A 13,015-nucleotide genomic window follows, 5' to 3' on the forward strand; every position below is an offset into this window, starting at 1 on the left:
GCCTTGTGACTCAGCAAAGTATGCAGGGACTGGCCCATGTGACTCCAGACTCCATATTTTTGCTGTAAGTTTCCACCGTGAGGACAAAGGGATTCTTACACCTGGAAAAGTCTATATAAGGCTGATGCATCATCTCCATCTTGTCTTCAATCCTGCTTCTGACCTCTGGAGGGACTTTGCTACAAGCTGAAGCTTTACACAAGGGACTGAACGACCCATCCCAGTGGGGGATGTATTCCAGAGACTCAATTTGAACCTGCAGTTTACTCCAGCACTGCTGCAAGCCTGAACTAAGAACTTTGCCATTACTGTATGTAATTGATTCCATTTAACCAATTCTACCTCTCATCTCTACCTTTTTCCCTTTGTAAATAAACCTTTAGATTTTAGATTCTAAAGGATTGGCAACAGCGTGATTTGTGGGTAAGATCTGATGTGTATATTGACCTGGGTCTGGGGCTTGGTCCTTTGGGATCGAGGGAACCTTTTTCTTTTATTGGGGTGTTGGTTTTCATAACCATTCATCCCCAGGACGAGTGCACTGGTGGTGATGCTGGGAGACTGGAGTGTCTAAGGAAATTGCTTGTGTGACTTGTGGTTAGCCAGTGGGGTGAGACCAAAGTCCTTTTTGTCTGGCTGGTTTGGTTTGCCTTAGAGGTGGAAAAACCCCAGCCTAGGGCTGTGACTGCCCAGTTTAAGCAATTGGTCCTGATTTGGCACTCTCAGTTGGGTCCCGCCAGAATAGCTCCGTCACACAGGGTCCTGTAACATGCACACTACACCATACCCAGCCTGGGGTGTGATCTCCTGTAACACACGCACCAACACCACACAGCGAGCAACAAACACAGCCCGACCCAGCCCTTACTGTGACACACACGCTGCACTACCTGGCCCGGGTCTCCTTATACCCACTAGTTCCCGCTCCCCTCCCACAGCCGGGAGAGAACCCAGGAGTCCGGGCTCCCAACCCTCAGCCCCAGCCAGCTCCCCGAGGCGCAGCGGTGCCCCATTCCCAGACCAGGACACGACGTGCAGCGAGCGCCCCCCGGCGGCCGGACTCGGGACCCAGGCGTCCGGGGGGCTCGTCGGGAAGGTCCCTGCGATGGGGCCTCGCCCGGCTGCTGGAGCCGGCGGCGCAGGCGCGGGGCGGAGCGGGGCCAGCCCGGCCCCCTGGGTCCCAGCCCGGCCCGTGCGCAGGCGGGTCCCGGCTGCAGCCCCAGCGCGGGGAGCGGGCGAGAGGCGGCCCCGGGGAGGCAGCAGCCGCGGGGCGGGAAGTCGCTGCCCGGGCGGAGGAAGCGGCCGGGGCCGGAGCCGAGCCCGGCGATGGCTGCAGCGGGGCCGGCGCAGGTAGGACGCGGGGCGGGGACTCCCCGGCCGGGCACTGGCTGGTCCCGGCTGGGGGCCGAGCCGAGGGGGGCCGGGACCCGGGTCCCTCCCGCGCTAGTGACCCCGGGGCCGGGGGCTGCAGCAGCCGGAGCGCGGGGGCCGGGGAGCGGCGCGGGGCCCCCCCCGGGGCTGGGGGGCCCTGGCCGGGCGGACACGCGGAGCCGGGCGCGGCCCCTTCCCCCGAGCGCGGCCCCGGCCGGGCAGAGGAGCCGGAGCCGGGGCGGGAGCGGGGCTGAGCACAGGGCGGGGGCGGGGGCGGGGACTCCGGCCGGGGGCGGGGCGGGGGGAGGAGCCTGTTCCCTGCCCGGGGGTTCGGGCCCTTCCAGCGCCCCGCCCAGAGCCCCGCGGGGAGCCGAGGGCGACTCCTATCCCGGCCAGCAGGGCCCCGGGTCCCTGGGGGAGCTGAGGGGGCGCGGGAGTGTCCCTGGGTCACAGGTGCTGGGCGGGGGGGCTCCCTGGGAGTCGCTCCCCTAGAAACCGCGTCCCCTGCTGAGACTCCGGGCTGGGGGGCTGGAGCGGAAGGTGCTGAGTGTGGAACGCTTGTGCCAGCAGCTCCAGGTGGTGTTTGAGGACGTTGCTCTGTATTTCACCCGGGAGGAGTGGGAGCTCCTATCCCAGCCACAGAAGCAGCTGTACCGGGACCAGATGCTGAGGAATTACCAGGCCCTTGTTTCCTTGGGTAGGGACCAATTTCCCTTCTTTTACTCACAGCTATGAGTTCTGACCAGTTTCCTTGATGCCTCAGTTGCCATGTGGTGGCAAATGTCAGCCCCTTTCGGGCTGGTTTCCTGTTAAAGGAGAAATCAGGGCTACAGAGCCTGGATCTAATCTTAGTCTAACGTATTACGTACCTAAGTCCTGCAACAGAGGTGGTGGCAAACAGCACATAAGCAACAACCACTTCCAGGAATCCTAGCCCAGACATGGAGGGCAGCAACTCTGCCTCAGGAACTGACTCTAGACAAATAAGGCAGGAAGAAAACTCCTGCTGCTTGTAACAGCTCCACACCTCCCCCAAAAGAATGAACGTCATAAATTTAACAACTGTACAGTTGAACAATGTTGCATCCTAAGCAAAAGAACTGATAGGTCTGTGTAATGGAGCCACCTTGTGCCACATGACTCAGCCCCCAAAGCAAATTGAGAAGGTTCCATAGCTTCAGAGTATGAACCAAACTTGCCTGGTGGGAGATGGGAAGAAATCTCCTCTAAGGAAGGTTTATATCATTATTCTTCTGCTTGGGATCTCTTGGGCTTTCCTCTGAAGCAGCGACTGAGAGCAGTGTCCCGCTGTGCCAGGTACTGTGTGAACACACCTGGCCGAGGTCAGGGCCTCGTCGCACCCAGTGCTGCGCAGACACACCTTGACTGAGATCTGGGCCCTGTTGTGCTGGGCTGCACCAACATATAAATGATTCCCTGCCCCCAAAACTTTAGTGAAAAACTGATTCTTTCCCCCAAACAGGCTATTCAGATTCCACACCAGACTTAATCCACCGGATCGAGCTAGGGGAGGCAGAGCTCTGGATCTGGGATGCTGAGGACTCCGGGGAAAGCTCAGGGCCTGAGAGCCCCTCCTCAGGTAAATCATAACAATCCAATCCCTGCTGATTTACACAGCTGCTAGCAGAGGGCTCCTTAACCTAGAAGTGTAACAAGGGGTGCTCTTGGGTGACACAACTGAGAGTATCAATTCAGGACGACCTGGTTAGAGCAGGGCAGTCACAGCCCAAGGCTGGGGGTCCTTCACTACTAAGGCACATCAAACCAGCCAAACAGAGAGGATTTCGGTTTCACGCCCCTGGCTAACCAGAAGTCATACAAGCAGTTCCCTCAGATACCCCAGTTCCCTTGTATCACCACCAGTAGCACTCCTTATAGGAACAAATGATTATTAAAACCAGTGTCCCCAGTTAAAGAAAAAGGTTCTCCTGATCCCAAAGGACCAAGCCCCAGAGCAACATCCAATTCAGATTTCACCCACAAATCACACTGTTTCCAATCCTTTGAAATCTAAAGGCTTATTCATAAAAAGAAAGAAATATAAATGAGAGTTAAAACTGGTTAAATGGAATCAAATACATACAACAGTTGCAAAGTTCTTGGTTCAGGCTTGTTTCAGGCTAGATGGAATTACATCCAATACATGGCTGGGTCATTCAGTCCTTTGTTCAAAACTTCACTTGTAGAGAGGTTACTCCAGAGATACGGATTGGAAGCAGGAATGAAGACAAAATGGAGGGGTTTCCAGGGCATTTTTTATACCCTCTGCCATGTGGAAGGGCCCCTTTGTCCTTACTGTGGAAAATCACAGCAGCAAGATGGAGTTTGGAGTCACAGGGAGTGTGTCTGGCCTTGATATCTATGAATCATAAAATTGTAGGCCTAGAAAGGACCTTGGTAGATCATCTAGTCCAGTCCCCTGAAGTGAGGAAAGGCTAAGTATTATCTTTCTAGATCATCCTTAACAGGTGTCCGTCTAACCCAGGGATGGGCAAACTTTTTAGCCCGAGGGCCGCATCTGGGTGGGGAAATGGCATGCAGGGCCATGAATGTAGATCTGGGGCAGGGAGTTGGGATGTGGGAGGGAGTGCGGGGTGTATGAGGGGGCTAAGGGAAGGGGGTTGAGGTGCAGGAGGGGGTGCATAGTGTGGGAGGGGGCTCAGGGCAGTGGTGCAGGGAGGGGTGCAGAGTGTGGGAGGGGGCTAAGGGCAGGGGGTTGGGGTGCGGCAGGGGACTCGGCAGGGCGTTGGGGTATGGGGTGCAGCGGGGGGCTCAGGCCAAGGGGTTGGGGGGTGGGGTGCAGGAGAGGTTTGGGCTGCGGGTTCCGGCTCAGCACTGCTTACCTGAAGTGGTTCCGGGGTGGCAGCAGCGCACACCGGGGCCAGAGCGGGCTCCCGCTTGCCCTGTCCCCAGCCCGGCGCTGCGCCAGGAAGTGGCTAACACCGGGATTGCCTCTGCTCTCTCCAGCAGGGCTCGGGATCCTGGGAGGAACGAGGACACAGTCTGAGTGTGGGGAGAGTGCAGCAGGAAAGCAGGATCCCACGGCCCACAGGGGGATCCATGCACAGGACGCAGTCCATCCCCCGGATAAACTCAGCCAGAGACCAGATGTGGCTACACAACAGAGACTCCCCAGGGGCTGGCGCCCCCACCACCGCATTGACGGCAGCAAGAGGTTCAGCAACCCCTCCGTGCTGAACCAGCATCGGCGCATGCACCCCAGGGAGCAACGGTATCGCTGTGCTGACTGTGGCAAGAGCTTTGCACACAACTCAAGCCTGAGAATACATCAGCGCACGCACACCGGGGAGTGGCCGCACCACTGTGCTGAGTGCGGCAAGGACTTTTCACGGATCGGACACCTGACAACACACCAGCGCACACACACTAAGGAGCGGCCATACCGCTGTGATAAGTGTGGCAAAGGCTTTGCACAGATCTCACAGCTGAGAATGCACCAGCGCACGCACACCGGGGAGCGGCCGCACCGCTGCACCGACTGCGGCAAGAGCTTTGTACAGTTTACGCACCTGACAAGACACCAGCGCACACACACTGGGGAGCGGCCATACCGCTGTGAAGATTGTGGCAAGGGCTTTGCACAGATACCACATCTGAGAATGCACCAGCGCACTCACACAGGGGAGCGGCCACACTGCTGTGCTGACTGCGGCAAGAGCTTTGCACAGTTTACCCACCTGATAAGACACCAGCGCGCACACACTGGGGAGCGGCCATACCGCTGTGAAGATTGTGGCAAGGGCTTTGCACAGATCTCAGTGCTGAGAATGCACCAGCGCACGCACACAGGGGAGCGGCCGCACTGCTGTGCTGACTGCGGCAAGAGCTTTGCACAGATCTCAGTGCTGAAAATGCACCAGCGCACGCACACAGGGGAGCGGCCGCACTGCTGTGCTGACTGCGGCAAGGGCTTTGCACAGATCTCACAGCTGAGAATGCACCAGCGCACGCACACTAACGAGTGGCCATACTGCTGTGCTGACTGTGGCAAAGGCTTTGCACACAACTCAAGCCTGAGAGTACATCAACGCATGCACACCGGGGAGCGGCCGCACCACTGTGCTGAGTGCGGCAAGGGCTTTTCACAGATCGGACACCTGACAACACACCAGCGCGCACACACTAAGGAGTGGCCTTACTGCTGTGCTGACTGTGGCAAAGGCTTTGCAAACAGCTCAAGCCTGAGAGTACATCAACGCACGCACACCGGGGAGCGGCCAGACCGCTGCACCGACTGCGGCAAGAGCTTTGCACACAGCTCAAGCCTGAGAGTACATCAACGCACGCACACCGGGGAGCGGCCGCACCGCTGTGCTGAGTGCGGGAAGGGCTTTACACAGATCGGACACCTGACAAGACACCAGCGCACACACACTGGGGAGCGGCCATACCACAGTGAAGATTGTGGCAAGGGCTTTGCACAGATCTCAGTGCTGAAAATGCACCAGCGCACGCACACAGGGGAGCTGCCGCACTGCTGTTCTGACTGCGGCAAGAGCTTTGCACAGATCTCAGTGCTGAGAAAACACCAGCGCGCGCACACCGGGGAGCAGCCGTACAGCTGTGCTGATTGTGGCAAATGCTTTTCTCAGTTGGGCAACCTCACCCGGCACCAGGTCACTCACACCAACACCCTTGTGTCAGTGCCAGGGCCTGAGGGGCTTGTGGCAGCCGATGGGCCTGGCACAGTGCCAGCAGATGCAGACCAGGGAGTGGTCCTCTCCCCATGATGCCCAGCAGAGAGACTGTGTGGAGCAGGGAAGAGGACTTTGCCGAGCAGTGTGGGGAAGAGCAGACAGGTGGGTAGCTATCCCACGGAGCATCTCTTCCTCTTCTGCCGCTAAGTGTTTTGGGAAGTGAAGAGGAGCTCGACATTGAACTCACCACCCATAGTAGCTACGACACAAGGTTGCTTGTGGCATTCACAGAGGTGCTGACCACAGTGGAACATCGCTTTTTGGACTTGGGAAACAAGCACTGAATGGTGGGATCACATCGTCATGCATGTATGGGATAAGCAGCGGCTGCAGAACTTTCAGATGAGGAAAGCCATTTCCGTGGGTCTGTGTGATGAGCTCGCCCCAGCCCTGCAGTGCAAGGACATGAGAATGAGAGCTGCCCTGCCCATGGAGAAGCACGTGGCAAGTGCACTGTGGAAGCTGGCTGCTCCAGACTGCTACCAATCAGTCGCTAACCAGTTCGGAGTGGGAAAGTCGACCGTTAGACTTGTGTTGATGGAAGTGTGCAGGGCCATTAATCGCATCCTGCTCAGAAGAACCATGGCTCTGGGCAACGTGTATGACATTGTAGATGGCTTTGCGCAAATGGGTTTCCCTAACTGTGGAGGGGTGATAGATGGGACGCATATTCCACTTCTGGCATGAGACCAACTAGCCTCCAAGTATGTTAATCGCAAGGGGTATTTCTTGATGATTCTCCAGACGCTTGTGGATCACTGTGGGCATTTCACAGACATTAACCCAGGCTGATCCAGAAAGGTGCATGATGCATGCATCTTTCAAAACACTGGACTGTTCAGGAAGCTGCAAGCTAGGACTTTCTTCCTGGACCAGAAGATCACTGTAGGGGAAGTTGAAATGCCCATTGGGATCCTGGGAGAATGACGGTTGAGTGTGATTTTGGTCATTTAAAGACCCGCTGGCGCTGTCTGTATGGGAAGCTGGACCTGGCCGATGACAACATTCCTATGCTTGTAGCCGCTTGTTGTAACCTCCATAATATTTGTGACGGGAAGGGTGAAAGGTTCACTCAGGGATGGACCATTGAGGCTCAGCGCCTGGAAGCTGAATTTGAACAGCCAGAGACCAGGGCTATTAGAGGGGTGCAGCACTGGGCCATAAGGAGCTGCTGAAAGCCAGTAATATTTGTTACTATGCTCAGGAGTGCAGTGCTTGAAATGCTAGTACGTGACTGCAATTCTTCCATACTATACACTGAAATAACTTTAGAAAAATGCCTGTTGCTTTGCGTGGCTATGTTTGCTTTCATTTAATGCAACAAAGATTGGTTTCAAACTAAACAAATTCATTTATTAACAACAAGCAGAGGAGAGAGACAAATGGTAAAACATATCTGCACTGTGTGGGATGGGGGAAGGGAGGTGTGATGGGTTCAGTCACAGAGATCCCCTTGGGACTATCACCTGATGTGCTGAAATTACCTCAGAGCCAGTTTTCCCTGCCAGTTTGGGATTTCCAGAACCCTGTCTTGTTGAGCCAGACATGCTAGCCTGCTGTAACAGATCCAGGGTCTGGGCCATGCCCCCAAAGCTGCAGACTTAACTGAAAACAGCTAAGCAAGTTACCTGTCTCTAGCACGGGTAGGCAACCTATGTCACGCGTGCCAAAGGCGGCACGTGAGCTGATTTTCAGTGGGACTCTCACTGCCTGGGTCCTGGCCACCGGTCCGGGGGCTCTGTATTTTAATTTAATTTTAAATGAAGGTTTTTAAAATGTTTAAAAACCTTATTTACTTTACATACAACAATAGTTTAGTTATATATTATAGACTTATAGAAAGAGATCTAAAAACGTTAAAATGTATCACTGGCACGCAAAACCTTAAATTGGAGTGAATAAATGAAGACTCGGCCCAGCACTTCTGAAAGGTTGCCAACCCCTGCTCTAGCACCTAGACACCCAGTTCCCAAAGTGATCCAATGCCCCCCCCCCCCCCCCCCCCAGATGAACTGGAGCTCAGCAGTTTCTCTTTGAAGTCTGGTGCTGAAGTTTTTTTGCTGCAGGATGGCCACCTTTAGATCTGCTGTTGTGTGTCCAGGGAGGTTGAAGTGTTCTCCTACAGGTTTTTGTATATTGCCATTCCTAATATCTGACTTGTGTCCATTTATCCTTTTCCGTAGGGACTGTCCAGTTTGGCCGATGTACATAGCAGCAATGCCCCTCTGCTTACAGTGGATATGAGTCAGCAGTGTGCCCTTGTTGCCAAGAAGGCTAATGGCATTTTGGGCTGTATAAGTAGGGGCATTGCCAGCAGATTGAGGGATATGATCATTCCCCTCTATTCGGCATAGGTGAGGCCTCATCTGGAGCACTGTGTCCAGTTTTGGGTCCCACACTACAAGAAGGATGTGGAAAAATTGGAGGGAGTCCAGCGGAGGACAACAAAAATGATTAGGGGGCTGGAGCACAAGACTTACGAGAGGAGGCTGAGGGGACTGGGATTATTTAGTCTGCAGAAGAGAAGAATATGGGGGGATTTAATAGCTGCTTTCAACTACCTGAAAGGGGGTTCCAAAGAGGGTGGATCTGGACTGTTCTCAGTGGTGACAGATGACAGAACAGGGAAGAATGGTCTCAAGTTGCAGTGTGGGAGGTTTAGGTTGGCTATTAGGAAAAACTTTCACTAGGAAGGTGGTGAAGCACTGGAATGAGTTACCTAGGGAAACTACCACGAAAGTTCATGCTCCAATACGTCTGTTAGGCTATAAGGTGCCACAGGACACTCTGCTGCTTTTACAGATCCAGACTAACACGGCTCCCCCTCTGATACTTGTTTCCTTCCTTAGAGGTTTTTAAGGTCAGGCTTGGCAAAGCCCTGGCTGGGATGATTTAGTTGGGAATTGGTCCTGCTTTGAGCAGGGGGTTGGACTAGATACCTCCTGAGGTCCCTTCCAACCCTGATATTCTGTGATTCCACGAAGCTTGTCCTGCTGCTGGTAGGACTTGGCCATCTAGAGAGAACAGGAGGATTCAGTCAGCAGGGACTGCCGACCTGCCCCATTCACCAGGGCTGCCATCCTGTGGCTTCAGCATTAGTCCCTGGGGTGACTTGGGGAACAGTCTCAACCTCCCCCCACCCCACTTCACTGCTGGCAGCCTCCCTCCTGCCCCCCTGCTAGAGCCCCCTCCCTGGGTGGGGATGGAGCAGAGGGCTCTGAGAAGTTGAGCCGTGTGCCCTCAACATCTGGCTGGGATTCCTGGAAGAGGTTGTTGCTCACGGGCTGTTTGTAAACGCCACTAATGTGCCAGGACTGAGGTAGGTCATGCAAATAAAGTTACACTAAGATTAGCCCCAGACTATGTAGCCCTGAGTTCAGCTCCAACAAGGAGCTGACCTGAAAGGGGCTGGCATTTGCCACCACTCAGTGATAGAGTGGCACATGGGGAACCCAGCTGTTTCACAGCTGTGAATAAATGAAGGGAAATCAGTCCTTACCCAGGGAAACAAGGACCTGGTAGTTCCTCAGCATCTGTGTCATAAATAAACAGATCAGGGTTAAGGTCTCTTTTACCTGTAAAGGGTTAACAAGCTCAGTAACCTGATGAACACCTGACCAGAGGACCAATCAAGGGACAGGATAATTTCAAATCTCTGTGGAGGGAAGGCTTTGTCTGTGTTCTTTGTTTGAGTGTTCGTGCTCTCTTTGGATCTAAGAGAGGACAGACATGTCTCCAAGTTCTCCTGGAGTATTTTCTTCTATTCAATATAGTGAGTATTAGTTAAAAAGGCGGATTAATCTTTTGAGTTACTTTCTGTATTTGCAATTGTGTGTTTGCTGGATAAATTCTTTATTCCTGTTTTGCTGTTACTTTGATTATTCTGAGGAGGAGGAAGGGGGGGTATAAGTCAGACCCTGTGATATTTTTCCATCCTGGTATTACAGAGAGAGTGTTACTTTCTTTTGTTCTTTAATAAACTCTTTTCTTTTTTAGAACTTGATTGATTTCTTCCCTTGTTTGGATTTTCAGTGGAAGGGGAGGGGGAAAAGTGAATCCCTCTTTGTTTGATTCAAGGAGTTTGAATCAAGGTATCTCTCCCAAGGACAAGGGGAGGGGGAAGAAGATGGGGAAAATGGATTATTTCCCTTTGTGTTGAGATTCAAGGTGTTTGGATCTGTGTTCCCCAGGGGAAATTTTTGGGGGAACAGGCAGTGTGTTACCCACTTTAAACTTAACTGGTGGCAGCGAGAACCAGATCTAAACTAGGATTTTAGTTTAGAGGAGTCCATGCAGGTCCCCATCTTGGAACCCAAAAGTTCAAAGTGGGGAATAAACCTATGACAATCTGGTCCTGGCACAGCCTGGACTCCTGGGTTCTCTCCCAGCTCTGGGAGGGGAGCGGGGACTCGTGGGTACAAGAGGGTCCCAGCCAGGCTGTGCTACCTGTGAGGGTCACGGTAAGACACGGGTCGGGCTGTCTTGGGTGTGTTTGTTGTTAGGCTGTGTGATGTTGGTGTGTGTGTTACAGGAGATCACCCCCAAACCCAGGCTGTGTGTGGTGTGTGTGTGTCAGAGCAGCGCTCGCTCTGTGTCTATGTGCATTACAAGCAAGGTGTAGGTCTGGAGCCCTTTGTATAGTGGGGGTGCTGAAAACCAGTGAACCAAACCGTAACCCCTGTATATATTGGAAACCACTTCAAACCAGGGGGTGTCATAGCACCCCTAATTCTAGCCCCTGTGGTTCCAGGAGCTCTCACATGGGGGGGGGGGCTGTTGTATTTTTTTGTTTTGTTTTTACAGGAGCGCTCACCCAGCTGTGTAACGTGTGTTTCAGGAGCTCACGCCCATGTCCTTCCCCATCGCCAGGGGGAGAGCCGCTGCCCCATACAGATGCTCACACCCCTGCCGGCTACCCCTGGCCCCAGCCCATTGGGCCAGGCCCTGCACACCACAGATGCCACCTACACCAGCCGCGACAAATGGTCCAAGGTTAAAGACATCAAGGGCCTGCGGGATGCCCACCGCAGCCGGCCCTTCCAGAAGTTCGCCCTGCTGTGCTTTGCCGTGAAAGCTACGGTGGAGAAAGGGATGGACACTGGGTGTGACACAGTCCCAGCCAGAGGGGGCGCTAAAGAGCCCAGCCTTGACCAATACCACTGACTCTGTTGCCGCTAAACCCAGTACCCCCTAACCTCTGTTAGCCCAAGGCCAGCACCCTCCCTGGCTGCTGGAGCAGAGGATGCTAGTCTGTGGGGTAGTGTCTCTCCTACTCTTATCCGTCCTCCACTGGACCTTTCCTCTGTCCCACAGCACCTCCCCTAAGGTGGCTGGGTCTCTGTCCCCCTCTAGGAACTGCTTCACTTAAGAGGGGGGAAGTGCAGTCCCTGTGGTTCATGCGGTCAGAGGTAACAGCTAAGGATGGCTGAAGAGGGGCAGGTGGTTTAGGGCAGGGAGAGTCGCCAGGGGCCTCAGGATGCCTGGGTTCTATCCCTGTCCCGGGGAGGGGAGGGGCAGCTGGTGGGTTATAGTAGTGGGGGCTGGGAACTGGGACTGCCCTGGAATAGGAGCCCAGCTGTGTCTCCCCCCTCTGTGCTATTTCAAAGGAGGGACCCAACCCTAATCTGAACACCAACCAGGCCAGCATCATTGAGCAGTGCCAAAGCAAGAGCATGTCCAAAGCATCCACTGTGATGGCCATCAAGGGAGGGGTACGTAGCTGGGTCGTGCCAGCCCAGCTCATGGGGCACAAGGAGGAATTCTGTGCTATTGCGGACGCGCAGAATTCATGTTGTAGCCTGATTTGGGGAGGGTTAGTAGGGACAGTGGAATTTATCCACTTAATTTAGTTTTATTTAATAATTAATTTTCTAATTAATTAGTAATATTAATAATAATTGATAGATATTAATAATATGGGTATGGCTCGCCAATATGTGTGATCAGAAGATAAAGTTCGTCTTGAATCAGGCTTCACAGAAATTAATACAAGGAGATTGGGGTATATGACAGGAAATTACACCGAGACAAAATTTAGTCAATAAAGACCTTTTATTTAAAATCAATAAAACAAGAAGTAAATGTAAAATGTTAAAAGCAGTATGAGATTACAAAGTTACAAAATATCACAGTTCTTTAAGAGATATAATATGATATTACACAGTTCTAAATGCACTCTGCAGCAAATAGGGTGTTGTTCACACCTATTGATAGAGGAAGTTATAAAGAAACTGGTTATGAGTTAAACCCTCTTTTTAAACTAGATGCTCTAGCAGAAATAAGAATTTGTTCATACTCACAACTTTGAAAAGAATTAATACTACGACTTAGTATTGACAGCTTTCATAGGAGAGAGAGGCTTCGAAGCAGGTTGAGACGACAAGGAAACAGAGAGATGTATCGCCTGTCTAATGGTGGATTGTCACCCTTTTTATAGGGAGAAATCCTTCCTCCTATGCCCAAATTTGTCTTTCCCCCATGGAAAGGTGAGGGTACCTGTTTTCATAGGCTGACCTTTTGTGTGCGTACTAATGACAGCTATGTAGTAGCTTGCGGGTGTACGTGTTACATTTGTGGGCAAAAAAAACCCACTTTTCACCCTATCTAGGTGAAAGGTTAGTAAACATTCAAAAAGTCCCTAGACATTTGCGTAGGTTTGTCTCCTATTATTACTTTTCTGAGTAAGGGTCTTAAAGTTTGCTGTCAGCGTCACAGAGGAAATAGGCCAGGATGTCTGGCCTAGAAGCTTCTAGGTATCTTGCATTACAGCTTATTATAAATTTCTATTAATCTATGCAGCCTACACACTTTATCAAAAAGACATTTTATACAGACCAACAGATTAATCCTCAGGGCTACAATGTGCCCCATGTTTTTGTTTTCGTTTTCTATTGCAGAATAATTTA

At 52.7% G+C, this 13,015-nt stretch overlaps 1 protein-coding gene across 2 annotated transcripts; it reads left to right on the top strand.

Moving 5' to 3' along the window:
- Positions 1 to 1,138: 1,138 nt before the first annotated feature.
- LOC123368303 (oocyte zinc finger protein XlCOF6-like) lies at positions 1,139 to 7,870 on the top strand. Of its 2 annotated transcripts, none has more exons than XM_045012989.1 (4): positions 1,139 to 1,350; positions 1,939 to 2,068; positions 2,855 to 2,971; positions 4,360 to 7,870. In XM_045012989.1, exons 1-4 carry the CDS (start codon positions 1,327 to 1,329, stop codon positions 6,141 to 6,143), a joined length of 2,055 nt encoding a protein of 684 aa, XP_044868924.1. In that variant the 5' UTR covers positions 1,139 to 1,326; the 3' UTR covers positions 6,144 to 7,870. The 2 variants fall into 2 exon arrangements, with proteins under 2 accessions (XP_044868924.1, XP_044868925.1); XM_045012990.1 differs by having other exon boundaries at positions 1,942 to 2,068.
- Positions 7,871 to 13,015: the final 5,145 nt, after the last annotated feature.

Source organism: Mauremys mutica, chromosome 4 (assembly GCF_020497125.1).
Source record: "Mauremys mutica isolate MM-2020 ecotype Southern chromosome 4, ASM2049712v1, whole genome shotgun sequence".
Classification (NCBI taxonomy): domain Eukaryota; kingdom Metazoa; phylum Chordata; order Testudines; family Geoemydidae; genus Mauremys; species Mauremys mutica.

What these genes read in the sequence shown, in the direction of transcription:
- LOC123368303 (XM_045012989.1), top strand. Translation starts at nt 1,327, where the DNA reads ATGGCTGCAGCGGGGCCGGCGCAG. An exon ending in CTGCAGCGGGGCCGGCGCAG is followed by an intron (nt 1,351 to 1,938) that starts GTAGGACGCGGG and finishes CGCTTGTGCCAG; the next exon opens with CAGCTCCAGGTGGTGTTTGA. An exon ending in GCCTGAGAGCCCCTCCTCAG is followed by an intron (nt 2,972 to 4,359) that starts GTAAATCATAAC and finishes TGCTCTCTCCAG; the next exon opens with CAGGGCTCGGGATCCTGGGA.